Source organism: Manis javanica, chromosome 11, assembly GCF_040802235.1.
Source record: "Manis javanica isolate MJ-LG chromosome 11, MJ_LKY, whole genome shotgun sequence".
Lineage (NCBI taxonomy): Eukaryota > Metazoa > Chordata > Mammalia > Pholidota > Manidae > Manis > Manis javanica.
In genome coordinates, this window is record NC_133166.1 from 108,700,765 (window position 1) to 108,718,063 (window position 17,299).

Below are 17,299 nucleotides of genomic sequence, written 5' to 3' on the forward strand. Positions count from 1 at the left end.
AACGTCACTCCAGCCGCTGGGCTGTGGGGCCTGGGGCAGTGGCCGGGGGCGGAGGGCTCGGGGGTGCTGGAGGGCGCCTGGGGGTTCGGCGGCCTTGCGGGTGGAGGGCTTGAAGGTGAAGTGGGACCGTGGTCCCACCCTTTCGGCGCGCTGCGGACGGCCAGAGCCGTATTTTAAATAAGGCGCTCTCGTCCTATTGGCCAGCCGCTGTTGCTCACTGATTGGCCCTGGGGAGCGGTGGGCGGTGCCCTGGCTGCCCATTGGTGGAGGCGGCAAGTTTAAACGTGGCCAAGGGCTACCCACTCTGGCTTCGCTTGTCTGTTGAGTCCGCCAGCTTGTGTGGTTTGTGTCTTTCGCGGGGTGTCGGCGACGGAAGAGAAAGACCTGCTTCGCCCCCACGGCCTCCGTCTGGTCTGAGGGGACACGGCGGCTCTCGCACGGGGCGCACTGTGCCGCTGCCGAGGCCGCCATGGCGACCCGGCGCGCGGGGCGAGGCCACCCGGAGGAGCCGGCCGGGCCGCCCGTCCTGTCCCTCGGCCACTTCTGTAGGGCGCCGTTTCTCTGCTTCGGGGATGTGCTCCTGGGGGCGTCGCGCACGCTGCCGCTGGCCCTGCACAACCCGAACGCCGAGGCGGTGGAAGTGAGGGTGTCCCGCATCCCGGCGGCCGACCGCGGCTTCAGCGTGGCGCCGCGCGCCTTCGAGATGCAGGTGAGTCGCCGGGCCGCCGGGGTCTGCGCGCTCTCCCTCCCCTCCTGGGCGTGCAGGCACGGGCCGACGGGACCCGGAGCGACGTTCCCGCGCTCGCCGGGCGTGGGCCGGGGCGCGGCCGCGGGGGCGACGCTCGGAGCAGACGCAGTCGTGAGGGTCTCGGGTGCCCTGGGGGGCCTGCCGGTCTGAAGTAGCGAGCGGCATCCCAGCGCGAAGCGCCCTTCCCGACCTGCTGCCGTTCGGGGCTGCCGAGGCCGCCTCCTCGTGCAGCCTGGTCGCGCCGCCGCCTGGGTGCGAGCGTGGTCGCCTGCGTCTCGAGAAACGGCCGCGCGGCTCCACGCCGCCGCCCACTCTGCTGAGCAGCCTCGGATGAAAGCCTCCAGCAGAAAACAAAGGCACTTGTCGGGGCTGTTTTCGACAGGCCTGTGTGGTGTGTACGCGCATTTTGATATTTGATTTTTTTCTCTTTGCTGTAGCGTAGTTTTCATGGTGAATCAAATGTAATTTAAAAAATGTTGTTTCAAGAACTTCCTGGGTAACTTTGTGCATTGCACTGGCCAAAGTAAAGCTCCCGTTCGTGTTACCAACTCACGTGTTCGTTTGCCCGCTGCGGGCTTTCCGAGGGCCCGAGAATAAGCCGCTGGCCCAGGGAGCCCGGCCGAGGCCGAAGGAGGCACCGAGGGGCTCCTCTGCCCGTGCGCAAGCGGGGTTCAGCCACGGATTCTTTCCCATCTACATACCTTTATTTACTCCTTTTTGTTAAATGGAACTAAAGTTGTTTTATTGTATGTTTTTGTTGCTATGTAGAATAAAATTTCACTATTCCTGTTTTTTGGAACCAGTTGTTCATGACGTCTACTTTTTCTGCTCCAAGCAAACTTGTCTTTTCCCCCTGAAAAGCAACAGCCACGGGGCTTGTTGTGTCTTGGCAGGCTTTGCATCTGGCAAATTCTTGCCAGGCTCCAGGGTATGGATGTTCAAGTCTGGACTCTGGAGTCAGACTGCCTGGGTTCTAATTACTAGCAGTTATGACTTTGGCAAAATACTTACTGAAAGTTTCTGGGCCTTGATGACTTCATCTGAAAATGTACATAATGGCAGCACCTGCTTCCTGGGGGTGAGGGGGTTAAACTAGTTACGTAAGGTTCCTGAAACTTCCTGGAGCACAGTAAGTGTCTAACAAATACCAGTGATGGTGATGTGGGCTACAGAAGACTGGTGAACAAGGAGTTTAGTTGATCACCTTTAGATTTCTTTTTTCAAAAGTCTTCAAAGTGAGAGGCCATTATATTTGAAATAGAAGTACTATACATATTTTAAAGGAGTAGAAAGACATCAACAAATTTTTTAAACCACTAAACTAAAATAAAGTGATTTGTAGAATGTTCCATTGCTTTCACACACAATTAAGATTTTATCATAATTTTAATTGTGACTCTTGTTATTACTAGTGGCTTTTTTCCTAATGATGAAATAGGGGTGGAAATTTTATTTCACTTATTAAATGTTACTAGGGTATAAAGTATTGGTGACTAGCAGTTATTAATCCTCTACACTATTCTAAGTTGTACATGATGCATTTTGGTTAGTTATTATACATTACTGCTGTTGTAATCATTTAAAATGTGTTCTCTTGATTATAGCCTGAAGAGAAAATTGTTATTTCTGTTAACTGGACACCATTAAAAGAAGGCCGAGTAAGAGAGATTGTGACATTTCTTGTAAATGATATTCTGAAGCATCAAGTTGTATTACTAGGAAATGCAGAAGAAAAGAAAAAGAAAAAGGTAATATGTTTTAGTCATTCAATATGTGAAAATTATTTGGTAAGTCTTGAAGTAGCATACATAATACTGCTTAATTAAAGGCAATATTCAATAACTATCAACAGACTCTGAATGTTTTGCTTATTTTTTCAGAGGAGTCTTTGGGATACCATTAATAGGAAGAAAGTTTCTGCTTCAAGTCATAACAAGAGGATTTCAAGTATTCAGAATGTTAATAAAACATTCAGTGTTTCCCAAAAAGTTGACAGAATTAGGAGCCCACTACAAGCCTGTGAAAATTTGGCTGTGAATGGAGGCTGTTCCCCAACAGGGAACGATTCTTTAAGCCTTGGGGAAAATAAAATACCCATATCCCCTATCAGTCCCACTTTCAGAGAATGCCATGGTGACTGCTCCTTGCCACTTTCTGTACATGGATCTACTACCCACACATCTCTTCATACATCTGAAAGCGGGGAACTACTGAAGGTAGAAGGTGCCAACGTTTGGAAAGATTTTAATGAGAAAGTCATAACTGAAACTTCCTTTAACTCCATAAATAATAATGATGGCCAAGCTGAAGAGAATAGTAAACTCATTCTTACCCCAAACTGTTCTTCAACTTTGAACATTACACACAGCCAAGGAAATTTTTTAAGTCCAGATTCCTTTGTAAATAATAGCCATGTAAATAATAATGAACTAGAATTAGTGACATGTCTTTCATCAGATATGTTTATGAAAGATAATTCAAGGCCTGTGCATTTGGAATCAAAAACCGTATGTGAAATTTATCGAACAATTTTAAGTCCAGATTCCTTCATAAATGAAAATTACAGAGTAAATCAGAATCTAGAATCAGAGTCAATTAATCCAATTATATCCCCAAATCAATTTGTAAAAGATAACGTGGCATATATATGTATATCTCAGCAAACATGTAAATTATCACCATTATCGCAAGAAAATTCTCAGACCCCACAGTGTCCTCTGGATCAGAGAAAAATTGTTTTACCTTGTGTTCCTGATTGTCAGAGTTCAAAATCTCCCAAAGCTATTTTTGAAGAACCCAAAGCCATAGAAAGGAAGTCAAATTGTTACAGTTTTACAAAACAAAGTCAGCCTAAATTTTCTTCAGTTCAGGGTATTTCTGGTTACAGCCAGGACAGACAATTCAAGAGACGCCCAGTACTTTCAGCCACTGTCACCAAAAGGAAGCTCACCCGCACCAGAGAAAACCCAGCTGAGACTAATAAAACAGGGGTGAAAAGATGTCTCAGCAGCATAGTAGGTGATTGTAAAAAAGTAACAGATGATCAAAAAGAGAGAGAAGCTTTTCATTCTCATCTTCCAGTTATAGATCCAGTAGTAACTGAATGTAAGCATCTGAAAAATGTAGTAACTTCTTCCTCCAAGACAGCATTTGTTGCTCATAAAAGAAAGAGTGAGGGAAGCACAAAAGATGCAAATGTGGCCATTATAGTCACAGAGCATACAGAAGGACGACAAATCAAAAGAATCCATTTTTCTCCTGTGGAGTCTAAAATATCAGTTGTTAAAAAAACAAAGGTGATAGCACCCATCTCCAATCGCATCAGCAACAGAGAAAAATTAAACTGGAAGAAGAAAACTGGTGAGTCTTGCTTATAAAATCTTTAATGAAATCACGCCTGTATGGGTCAGATATTCTGGGGTCTCTTTAAGTAAAATTTCTGTTGATGAGCTTAAATTAACTTGTACTTTTTATTTACAATTTGCTTAGTGGAAGTTGGTGCAAATGTGTGGGGCTGAATTCTGAAATAGTTGTGATCTTGTTTTTAAACTGATATTCATCATGATTTTTCTACATTAATTTTGATTTTTTCAAAAAAGTTGCATTGAAATACCTCTCTTGATTACTGCATTCTTTGGCACCCCCCTGTTTCCTGCACAGGGTGAGAACTTTATCTGCCTCACCATAGTCCAGGCCCTGACTGGAAAACTCAGGGACATGCCAGGATCCCATAGTGCCGTCTGAGAAGATGTGGATGAGGCCTTTGCTCACCCTGTGCTCCTGGAGACACCGTTCTCCCTCGGCTTTTCCCTGGCCACAGATTAGAATGAAGATAGGGCCCAGAGCTGTGCTTTCTTGTGGTGAAAGCCTCATTTCTCCTTTCTCCCACTCACAGCCTTACCACCCCTGTGTGCCTGGAAAACAGGACTAATCCCATTGTGCCCTTTTAACCATGTTACCTCATGACAGTCAAGGTCAGGCAGGAAAACAAGCCACACTAGCTATTGAACATACCATTTAAGAGAACCCAGGGACTCCTAGGAAATATCAGACATCTGTATTTTATCTCATTTCTATTTGAACATCTCCTAATTTGGACCATTTTCTCTCTCTCCAGTTGTTAAAAATGCCTTTGCACTCTGGACTGACTGCCCTTCATTAGCAAGTTATCTTTTGTAAATACCCCCTCATTTTGTCACCTTGCTGACACCTGGCTCTCCCCTGGAAACACTGCTCTCATTGCGACCCTCTCAGGCTGTATCTGTTTTCTCCAGTCCTCTCACCCTGGGGTCCCTGTGGTGGGTTAGTGGACGGGCTTACTTTTCACACCTACTTCCAGAATCATTTCTCCTTTCTTCCTTAAAAACAAGTGGAAAAAAAAACCCCACAACAAAGCAGCTAGCAGCTTATTACATACTGTGCCACACATACTCCTGTTCCAGGAGAGATTCCTCTTGAGTTTACACTGGGCGCATGGTGCTTCTCCAAGTACCACTGACAACTTCACTTCAAAACCCTCACAGAAGATGCTTCCAGGGCCCTGGTTTTGTTCCAGCCTGCCTGGGCTGCCCTCTCCTAAAAGCGTCTCCATCTCCAGTCACTATCTCTGACTTGCACATTTTGTCTAGAGACTGAAACCCCAACCTTTTTTCTAACCCTTCTACACACACAACCCTTTAATCCACCAGTTTGCACAGCTCTCACCTTGACATGTCCTTACTCTTATTCAGCTTGGACTCCATATTCCTCACGTCTCTTCATTCTCTCCTCTTACCCTCATTGTTCTTTTCCATCAAGTTCCATCACTCTCCAAGTCCACTTGCTCCCTGCCTGAACCTTGCTGGTTGGTCTTTAAATTCATAGCCACTAATCTCAGGTAGGCCCTTAACTCTTTGCAGCTTTATTTTCCTGTTTATTGGTGTTATCACTTTGGTCTTGACTATCCCATCCCTCCCTTTTTTCACCTAAAACCTTTAATGCCTTCCTCTCTTCCTCTCTCCTGGTCGATAATAGTAGCTAACATTTACTGAGTGTGTCTGTCAGGCCTCATAGTTAAGTGTTTACTGTCACCCCCTTAATGCTCACAACAGTCATACAAAGTGGATGTTATCATTGCCACATTTTTAAGTGAGTAAACCAGTGCATTCAGGAGTGATTTGCTCAGGTCACAGAGGCTGTGGGTGATAAAGCCGGATCTACCCAGCGAGAGGTTTGAGAGGTTCGAGAGCTAGTGCTCTGATACCCATCTAGGCTCATCTACTTCCTCCTTCACATGCAAATGAAAGCACTGAGGAAAACTTTCATATGTGCCACAGCATCTGCCACTCTACTGTAACTCCAGCTGTTTCCCCAACTGTTCTCCCTACTGTTACCCCAACTGTTACTGTTACACACACTGCCAGCCCCCTCCTGTTCCAGCACCAATTGTCTGCACCCAGAAAGGCCGGGCTCTTTACTGGGGTAACTAGTCCCATCCTGGTCTGAGTTCCTGACTTTACCAATTGTCTTCTCTCTCCCTCATGTTCAACTTTGACTCCCTATGGGGTCATTTCTCATAATATTTGAATAGGCTGTTATTACTTAAATCTCTTAAAGAAACAAAAACAAAAACTTATTATACCTCTTATCCCTTCATCTGTTGTTGCTTCTTTTAAGCAAAATCCCTTGAAAGATAGCTCACTGAGGGAGCCCTAGAAATGCTCAGGAATCTGAGTCATCAGGTACAGAAGTAGATGGGCTGAGATAAGAGCTGAAAAGAAAAAAAGAAAGCTCACAGAGTTGTGTGTACTTTTCTGTGTAAACATTATACTTGAATTAAAAGATATTTTTAATGTAAAAAATCATGTTGAAAGTTGCTTATATTAGCTGTTTCTAGTTCCTTCCCTATTTGTTGAATCCACTTCAATTAGGTTTTGACTCTACTGAAGTTTTTCTCGTTAAGGTCATTTAACACCTCCACACTGTGAGTCCCAGTACTTATTTCTCAACCTTCTTCTTGCTATTAGCCACCTGTTGGGGCCTTTGAGCCTCCACCGCCTCGGAACACTTGGCTCTGCCCTCCCCTCTGTCCTGCCTCTCTGACTGCCTCACAGGCTGCCTCCTGCACTCTGTGGTGGACTCCGTGTCACCCCACCTCCAGGTCTTGGAACAGGGGAAGGCTCAGTCGCCAACTTTTCCACTTTCACTCATTCACTCTGATCTAGAAGCAGAGAAACCTAGTGGAGCAGAGAAATAAGTCAATTTTTTAAGATGCATTTATTTCACATTGATAAGGTGCTGGCTGTGTGCTATGCACTGTTCTAGGCACTGGATACAAGGAGAAAAGATAATTCCTGTCTTCAAGTCATCCTCAGTCCTTTGATGGAGTTATTCACAGGGAAGCCTAAAAGCATGGACATGGAGGCCCTTGTACTTGCTTTGTATGAATTTCAAGGAGCTGTGGGATGGTTCCAAGAACGGCTTCCCAGAGAGAAAAATGGTTCCAGGTAGAGGGACAAGTTCCTGCAAGGTTTCAGAATGAGAAATTTTTCCTGTTTTTGTTTTTTAAATTTCAAGTACAAAGAAACTTATGACCTAATAGATGTTACATCACAATTTGGTCATGTTCCATATTTCACTATTGGCACTAGATTTGCAATCCCTCTAAATCACAACTAAGCAAACTTCTGCTCCAAAGGTCCAGGTAGTAAGTATTTAAGTTCTTCAGGCCAAATGCTGAACTCTTTCATTGTAGAAAGGAAAAACAGCCATAGACAGTATGCAAATCAGTGAGTGTGGCTGTATTCCAATAAAATTTTATTTATGGACATTGATGGCATAGTTTTCATGTGCCATGAAATACAATTCTTTTAATTTTTTTCCTACTATTTACAAATGTAAAAAATGTTCTTAGACTGTAGACCATACAGAAACACAGTGGGCTGGATTTTGCCTGTGGGCCTTAGTTTGCTCTCCTGCTTTGATCAGCTCTTTGTTTATACTAGTAGCAGAATGAGCTGGAGTAAAACCTGCGCTGGAGGGATTGAACTGCTATTCTGATAGGTTATTTTGCCTCTGGTTTTTAGTGCACTTAGATTTGTAGGCACCACCTACCATCTGCCTCAGTCACCCGGGTTAGATACCTGGAAATCATTGCCTTCTCCATCACTTACTTGGTCCTTAAGGCTTGTTGGTTCTATATTAAAATAACTCTTTGTTTCCACTGCTTCTGTTTAAGTTTTCTAGTTGCTAGCTTGGGCCACTGCAGTAGCTTTCTTTTAACTTTGTTATCTCTAGTCTAGACCCCTTTCGTTCCATTGTCCACATTGTTTTCTAAAATATAAATAATGGTGCTACTTCCTAAATTTAAGTCCTTCATTGGCATGCCGGGTACTTCAAACTGATTAATAGTGTAGGCTCTGAAACCGTACTGCCCAGTTCTGCCACATCCTAGTCCTAACTTGGGTGACCTTGATCAAGTGGCTTACTTTTTCTAAGCCTCAGTATCCTGATCATATAAAATGTGGATAATACTACAGTTCTTATAAGTTTGTTGTGATGATTGCATGAAGTAATTAACCTACATTAAAAGATTATGATATTCAAAATTTGTGTAAAATATTCACATATTAGCCGCCAGTATTATTTGTAATATTATTGAACTCTTTTTCTACCTCTTCTTGTATTGTTGTTTTTATATGTATGCTTTGCTCCAGCCATATTGCAGTTCTATCAACAGGCCACATTCCTCATGCCTAATTTCCACTTACACAGAGTCATCTCAGATGTGATCCCATTTAGGAAGGCTGTCCTACCCTTTTAGGTGAAGTTATCTTTACCTTTTCCTTGTTCTCCTAACTCCTTATATGTGCTACTCCTTTAAGTAGTGTATTAGAGTTCTTTTTAAACTTATATACGTGACAAAACTTCCCAAGTGCTGGACCATATCTTTCAATTCTGCATCTCAGCACCTAGCACAGAATCTGGAATATTTACACACAATAAATTATTCTTGAATTTGAACGGTAGCTTCTGTAGACACAAAATAAATTGTAGTTTCTGGTTTGCAACTTCCAGATGTAGGATTTATTGACCACCAAGTTAATAGCATCATAGTGCCTGGTGCATAGTAGTTAGTTATTCAGTATTTGCCTAATGGGTATAATTGTGGAGAACCCAAATTTTAACTTTAAAAACAGTTCATTCAGGAAATTTATATCCTTTCTCTTATATTATTCTGCTTTCTAATTTGTTTAGATTCATTATTATATAGAACTCCTAATTCTAAAACAAACAAAAGAACAAAACCCATTGTTGCTGTGGCACAGTCTCATCTGACCTTCATAAAACCATTAAAAACAGGCAAGTGTTTATTATCTTAAAGTCTAAAAAACTGACATGGAATGAAGCATTAATTGCATTTCAAGTGGAAATTAATGGATACTTTTTTGTTGAATCAAAGCCTTGGGGAATTGTTAAATTGTGTATTCAAATAACAATTAGGATATTTTCTCAAACTTTAATGAGCCTAACTTACAATGACTTGGGAGTTTTAGATAACCAGGAATGTCCTACATTTTTCCTTTTTTACTTTGATTGCATTTTATATGCAAAATGCCTTCCAAAAAGGGCTGGAAAAGCAAATATTCAATCTTTTAAAAGTGGTTTTGCTAGTAAAAATGATCTTTTGCTGCCTATTGTATTATAATTTAAAGGACAGTTTCTTGTGTAATAACTTAATTGTATTCTTAGATATTCCTAGACACCCAATGCCATTTGCTGCAAAAAACGTATTTTATGATGAACGCTGGAAAGAAAAGCAGGAACAAGGCTTCACTTGGTGGCTAAATTTTATATTAACTCCTGATGACCTCACTGTAAAAGCAAATATTCCTGAAGGTAAAAATTAAATTAATGTTTTAATTAAATAATACTCTTATTTCAACAGAATTTTTAACATGAATTTTTATTCTTTAATTATACATATTTTATTTATTGTATCATAGTTAATTATAGTTTGTTACATTTTAGTTAGTTTAACCAGAAGCATTCTTCCCTTTGTTTTTACCCAGTAAATGCTGCCACTTTTCTTTTGGGTTCATTATCATAGTTCACTAATTCATTGTCATGAAGGCTACAGACTGAGTAGGTGAAAATTTTTTAGGGAATTCTGTACTGAAAGTACTGAACTTTACATTTTCTTTTGGCTAATGCAATTTCCAGGTGCATGGGTTTCATTTTAGTACCGATTCAATCCAAATTAATAGGGAAACATGACTGCTAAGAAATCCAATTGAGTCTTAGCCTACATTAACAAAGTGTAATTCCTGGTGATAAACATAACAGTCCAACGGGACCTGCTCCTGTCAGGCATAGTGTCTCCTCTTTCTTTTTTTTTTTGAGTCTTTCTTTTTTGTCTCCACTTACAAGTTTAAGTTTTTTCTTAGTTTAAGACATTTGTAGGCAATCAATAGAATTATGAGGGATCTGAAAAAGTTGACATAGGGAATTTTGAAAGCATCTCAGAGTTTGTTCTGGAAAATGTGTAGAACCAGATGGAAACATGCTGTCCTTCAAGCATTTGAAGAGTTTTCTTCTGAAAGAGAAAAACTCGTACTGCTCACCCATTGAAGTTATAGGGATCTATTCAACCCAAGATAAGGAAAAATCCTTGTAAATATTTAAGTTGCCAAACCATCATATGGGCTATCTTTAAGATGGTGATTTTTCCTATTGTTGTAGTATTCCAGCAGAGACTGGTCTGTATTTGTTAGAGAAGCATGTATAGAATTTTTACATTAAAAGGCTCTATGACCAGATATTCTCTAAGGTCACTTTTCTTTTTTTTCCAAAAGTAAACCAAGCCTGATTTTTTAGTTCTCTTTTTGAGAGAAAATGTGTTTTATAAAAATTCAAGTTGCATTTCAAAATTTAATTGATTCAAAAAAATCATATTCTTTAGGAGCTTATCTTTTTAATTTATAAAGAAAATAGGAGAGAAACCAATTAAGAAACTATTTCATTAGTCAGTTTTAGAGATGATAATGTTTGAATTTGGATAATAGTGGTGGAGGTTGTGAGAAGTGTTTAGACTTGGGATTCATTTTGCAGGTAGAGCCAAAAAGTTTCAGTGTTAGGGCTGTCTAAGTACTGAGTGAATGGTGAGATGGGAAAAGAGAAGCACACGCTTGGAATAGATTCTTGGCCATCTAAAACTGCATTTATGGCTGGCTTTAAGAGAGATATATATATATACTCTTTAATTTTCTTCCCCGTGTTTTTACGCAGTCAATGCTGCTGCTCTTCTTTTGGGAGTGGAGAGTCAACATAAAATAAGTGTGCCCAGAGCGCCTACGAAGGATGAAATGTCCCTCAGAGCTTACACTGCTCGGTGCAGGCTGAATAGATTACGTCGTGCAGCATGTCATTTATATACTTCTGAAAAAATGGTTAAAGCTATTAAAAAGCTTGAGATTGAAATTGAAGCTAGGCGGTTAATTGTTCGAAAAGATAGACACCTCTGGAAAGATGTGGGTAAGAGATTATAGAAATCTTGACGTTAATACTTTAAAGACACTAAAGAGTTTGTATTTCAGAGTCAAATACATACATTGGTTTGGCTTTGCTGCCTAACTCATGTACTGAAATATGACCATATATATACTTAAGAATGGAAGTACACTTTAATTTATTTCCTATAAATGATTATCCCTTTTTTCCCACTGATTTATCTCTATGAAATTATGTTTGTTGTCTCTAAATAATAATGATCTGAGCTTACTTGGTGTTCACATGCATTTCAGGAGAACGACAGAAAGTTATGAATTGGTTATTGTCATATAATCCTTTGTGGCTACGAATCGGCCTAGAGGTAAGTATGTATTGCAGCTTTTTAAAAAAAGATACATTATTTAATTATGTACTTTAATAGGCTCTTTAATAAAATATGGTTTTACTTTTAAAGCCATTTGGTTAACTTGATAAATCTTTCAGTATAAAATTTAAGGTTCTTTAATAATACTCATTAGGTAATCAGACTATGCTATTATGTATTATTGCCATTTCATTACATAGCAGTTTTACTGTTAGCCTAAGTATATATAATTTGGTACTGGACATAAATAGTAAGCTACTTTTTGAGCATTTACAAATGACAGTACAAGGCTTCTTTAAATGCAGTTTCTAATATAATTAGAAAGTGAGGCATGTATTATTCCTATTGCAAAACAGGAGCTTAGATATTAAATAACTTGCTGAATCCCAATAATTGGCCAGGATTTGAATCTATACCAGTCTGTTGTCAAAGCTCAGCCTTGTAACCATTTTGATGCAAGGCTTCTCATAAAAATGTCACCACAATTTGACTTACTCACCTGGTACATGGCTCAATAATATTTAGAATGTTAAAGCTAACTGAATTAGAAAGGCATTAGTAGTTGACTGTTAAAAATATCTTTTTATTTTTAAAAATCCTCAGTTTTCATTTCCTTTAGTCTTTTACTGGTATGCATTTACATTTTCTTGAGGTTTTTTACTTTGGTCAGGTGGGACGTCCTCTTCCTGTTACGACTTTAGTTTATCCCAGGTTTTGGAATAAAAGAATCTTTAGGACTGAAAGGAATCATTTAAATGATTTGGCTTTTATCAATGAAGAAACTGAGGCACTGAGAGAACAGATGATAAGCTTATTGCTGTCACACAGCTGGATAGTTTCATTGCAGAGATTTCTTATTCTGATTCCAATAGTTTCATCAACCAGAACATTGCATATTAACTGGTTCTGAGTCACATCTCAAATAATTCTAGGGGCTCAGTTGAAGAGGAATAACTTTGTGTGTGATGTGAAAGGCAAGAATCTTAGGTAGATACTTGCAAGGCCTTTTAAAACTTCTGCTTAGATGTAGTGTGTGCCACATCTGTCCATATTCCCCCGAGCAAAGCACATTATCCGGCCAAACACAAATGAGGCAGGAATGCTGTCTTCCCAAAAGAGACCCAGCACATCTATGGCAGTTGGTGTGGATGTAGAACCCTTTTATAGGGAAGGGAGTGGTGAATAACTGTGAACAAAACTTCTGTGTCATCACCACAGCTTTGGGTTCTGTTACAAACCTAAGAAAGGATGGGCATGAGCTTCGAGGGTATTAGAGTTTCAAAGGCCAAAAAATTAAATAAAGATAAAATTTCTCTGTTGTGGCAGTTATCAATACTTTTCATCCTGGATTTTGTTGGTGTAAGGTTAAAGATAGATATAAATTCATTTTTTTTAGTTTTTTCTCATTTCTTTAAAAATCAATAAGTATTTTTATGTTAAACTAACTTCATATTTATTTATTTTAAATTGATATATTTATCAGTATAGTTCATATACAATATCATATTGGTTGTAGGTGTACAACAGTGATTCGACACTTGTATACATTATTAAATCATCACCCCAACTAGTGTAGTTACTACCTATCAACATACAAAGATGTTACAGAATCATTGACAGTATTCTCTAGGCTGTACTTTCATCCCCATGACTATATTATGATTGAGGTTTTGTGTCTCTTTATCCCCTTTACCTATTACACCACCTCACTTGCCCCCTTCCCCATGGTAACCACTAGTCAGTCCTCAGTGTCTTTGAGTCTACTGCTGTTTTGTTTATTTTGTTTTGTTTGTTTTTAGGTTTCACATCTAAGTAAAATCATACGGCATTTGTCTTTATCCACATGTCTTATTTCACATAGAATAATACCCTCTAAGTCCATCCATGTTGCCATAATTGGCAGGAGTTCCTTCTTTTTTATGGCTGAATAGTATTCCATTGTATAAATTACCACTTCTTCCTTACTCATTTATTTGTTGATGGACACTTTGGTTGCTTCCATGTCTTGGCCATTGTAAATAGTGCAGCGAAAACATAAGGGTGCATGTATCTTTTCAAATCAGGGATTTTGTTTTCTTGGGTAAATTCCTAGATGTGGAATTACTGCATTGAATTGTATTTCTATTTGTAGTTTTTTGAGGAACCTCCATACTGCTTTCCACAGTGGCTGCACCAATTTACATTTCCACCAACAGTGTAGGAAGGGTTTTCATTTATCCACATCCTTGCCAACATTTATTTCTTGTCTTTTGGATAGTGGCCATTCTAGCTGGTGTGAGGTGATATCTCATTGTGGTTTTGATTCACATTTCTCTGATGATAAGTAATGTAAAGCATCTTCTCAGGTGCCTGTTGGCTATCTGTTTTCTTCTTTGGAGAAATGTCTGTTCTGGTCCTCTGCCCATTTTTTAACTGGGATATTTGGTTTTTGGGAAATATGAATTCTTTATATATTTTGGGTGTTAACCCCTTATTGGATAAATCATTTACAAATATATTCTCCCATACTGTAGGTTGCCTTTTTGTTCTGCTGATGGTGTCCTTTGCTTTTTAGTTTGATGTAGTCCTACTTGTTTATTTTTGCTTTTGTTTCTCTTGCCCAGGGGGGATGTGTCCAGAAAAAAACTGCTTATGTTTATGTTCAAGAGATTTTTGCCCATGTTTTTCTAAGAGTTTTATGGTTTCATGCCTTACATTCAGGTCTTTGATCCATTCTGAGTTTACTTCTGTGTGTGGAGTTAGACAGTGATCCAGTTTCATTCTCTTACATGTAGCTGTCCAGTTTTCCTGATACTAGTTATTGAAGAGGCTATCTTTTCTCTTTTGTATATTCATGGCTCCTTTATCATATATTAATAGACTGTGTATGCATGGGTTTATATCTGGGCTCTCTGTTCTTCCCATTGATCTATAGGTCTGTTCTTGAGCCAGTACCATGCTGTCTTGATTACTGAAGCTTGGTGATAGAGCTTGAAGTCAGAGAGTGTAACGCCCCAGTTTTGTTCTTCTTTCTCAGGATTGCTTTGGCTATTTGGGATCTTCTTTGTATCCACATTAATTTTAGAACTATTTCTTCTGGTTCATTGAAGAATGCTGTTGGTGTTTTGATAGGGATTGCATTGGATCTGTAACTTGCGTTAGGCAGGATGGTCATTTTGACAATATTAATTCTTCCTATCCAGGAGTATAGTATGTGTTTCCATTTATTGGTGTCTTCTTTAATTTCTCTCATGAGTATCTTGTAGTTTTCAGGGTATAGGTCTTTTACCTCCTTGGTTAGGTTTATTTCTGGGTATTTTATTCTTTTTGATGTAATTGTAAATACAATAGTTTTCCTGCTTTCTCTTTCTGCTAAGTCACTGTTACTGTATAGGAATGCAACAGATTGCTGTGTGTTAATTTTGTATCCTGTGACTTTGCTGAATCCAGTTATTCTAATAGTTTTTTGATGGAGTCTTTAGGGTTTTCTATGTATAATATCATGTTGTCTGCCAACAGTGACAGTTTAACTTCTTCCTTACCAATTTGGATGCCTTTCACCTCTTTTTGCTGTCTTACTGCTGTGTCTAGGACCTCCAGTACTATGTTGAATAAAAGTGGGGAGAGCGGGCATCCTTGTCTTGTTCCTGATCTGAGAGGAAAAGCTTTCAGCTTTTTGTTGTTAAGTATGATGTTAGCTGTGGGTTTGTCATATATGGCCTTTATTATGTTGAGGTATGTATCCTCTGTACCCAGTTTGTTAAGAGTTTATCATGAATGGATGTTGAATTTTATCAAATGCTTTTTCAGCATCTATGGAGATGCTCATGTGATTTTTGTCCTCCTTTTTGTTAATGTGATGAATCACATTGATATACAAGCATTGTACAATCCTTGCATTCCTGGAATAAATCCCACTTGCTTGTGATGAATGATCCTTGGATGTATTTTTTAATTTGTTTTGCTAATATTTTGTTTAGGATTTTTCCATCTATGTTCATCAGGGATATTGTTCTGTAATTTTTATTTTTTTGTAGTACCTTTGGTTTTGGTGTTAGAGTGATGATGGCCTCATAGAATGAATTTGGAAGTATTCCCTCCTCTTCTATGTTTTGAAATACTTTAAGAAGGATGGGTATTAGCTCTTAAATGTTGGTAGAATTCACTCATGAAGCTGTCTGGTCCTGGACTTGTATTGGGCAGGGCAGATGTTCAGGAAAGCCTGCCATGGGGCTGAGCTGCCAGTGAGGGAGATGGAGCTTCTGGAGCTGGGCGCTGCGAGCACCTGACCAGTTGGGCTGAAGGAGGCTGAGAAAGTGCAGTCCATCTGTGAGAGAGAGAGCTTTCCCCTCCAGAGAGCTTCCTTCAACCCCTGTCCCTCTGGCACACCTCCACGTGCTGCCTTTCAAACTGCCAGCTCTGTTGGGTCTCAGCAGGACCGACAAATTGTGTGAGGCCTCCACAAGGGACAGGAATGTCAGCCTCCCAGAGTGCTCTCACTGTCCCAGGTGTCCCTCCTTGATCACCAAAGCCCATTGCAGTGTGGACTCTTGTCCCCAGAGCGGATCTCCAGGGCCGGGCGTGCAGGATTCCTGAGCACTTACCCCTCCAGCTTTGTTGCTGTCCCTCCTGTTAGTGTGCTGGAGTTGGGGGAGGACTGGGATCCCAATAAACTGATAGCGGTTCTGCCCCTTTTCCCTCCTCAGTGTGGTCCTCTCTTCTCCACTGAGTGCAGGTGGTCTGTTCTGCCGTCTACAGGTCATTTTATTTGCTATAGTGCTTCCTTGTGTGCAGGTGGGAGGAGGTTCCTGCCGTACCATCCTAGTCTTCCATCTATTTTGAATCCCCTAACTTCATATTTAAATCATTGATTATAAACAGATCTGAACTTCACAAATTATTAAATTAGGTGATTTGCTGATGGTTTCCTACGTGTTAACTATAAGAAAATTTTGAATATTTAGGTTTCTCTTTTACCTTCATGATATACTTAGTGGAACAGTTATAATTAAATTTGAACAATATGACTACATTTGCTAGTTCTTTAACATAAAGAAATTAAAATAAAGGTATTGCTTGTCAATAATTTCTAAGAATTTATCTTAGCCCTGAGCTCGTCTTTTTTCACTGTGGAGTATTGCATTTACACTGAAAATGCACAAAGCATATACATACAGTTTAATAGATTTATTTAGCAAATGTCTATGTCACTGTCATACTCTTTAAGAAAGAGAACATTACCAGGTCCTCAGAAGATGATCTGCCTGTCCCCCTTGTCATTCTCTTTCTCAGAGGTCACACAGTGCTGACTTTAGCTTTGATTTCTTCTCAGACGATTTATGGAGAACTCATATATCTGGAAGACAACAGCGATGTCATGGGGCTGGCTGTGTTTATTCTGAACCGCTTGCTTTGGAATCCTGACATAGCAGCTGAGTACAGACACCCCAGCATCCCTCATCTGTACCGGGATGGTAGGTAGTGCCACCCACACTGCATTCTCTCCACCCTGTATAAATACCATCTCATTTCTCCTGTCTTTGCTTAGCTTGTGCCTTCTTAGAGCAACCAGTTTAAATAGTCTCTGTTCCCACCACCCTCCTTCCTTCACCCCATCACTCCCATCACTGTATGATTTTTACCTGTTTATCATCTCTACCCACACTCTCCCCACCAAGCAGGCTGTGTGGAGACCATTGGGTTTTAGTTTGTATCCACAT

General features: G+C 40.1%; 1 protein-coding gene across 3 annotated transcripts in view; it reads left to right on the forward strand.

Moving 5' to 3' along the window:
* The first annotated feature begins 333 nt into the window (after positions 1-333).
* The window catches only part of ASPM (assembly factor for spindle microtubules), a 64,152-nt gene continuing 47,186 nt past the window's right edge, over positions 334-17,299 (forward strand). For all 3 annotated transcript variants that reach the window (XM_037004711.2, XM_073217225.1, XM_073217226.1), the window contains exons 1-8: positions 334-709; positions 2,353-2,496; positions 2,629-4,108; positions 8,984-9,088; positions 9,479-9,625; positions 11,015-11,260; positions 11,530-11,597; positions 16,912-17,053. In XM_037004711.2, the coding sequence (XP_036860606.2) occupies positions 470-709; positions 2,353-2,496; positions 2,629-4,108; positions 8,984-9,088; positions 9,479-9,625; positions 11,015-11,260; positions 11,530-11,597; positions 16,912-17,053 (2,572 nt within the window). In that variant the 5' untranslated portion in view covers positions 334-469. The remainder of the gene's footprint in view (positions 710-2,352; positions 2,497-2,628; positions 4,109-8,983; positions 9,089-9,478; positions 9,626-11,014; positions 11,261-11,529; positions 11,598-16,911; positions 17,054-17,299) is intronic.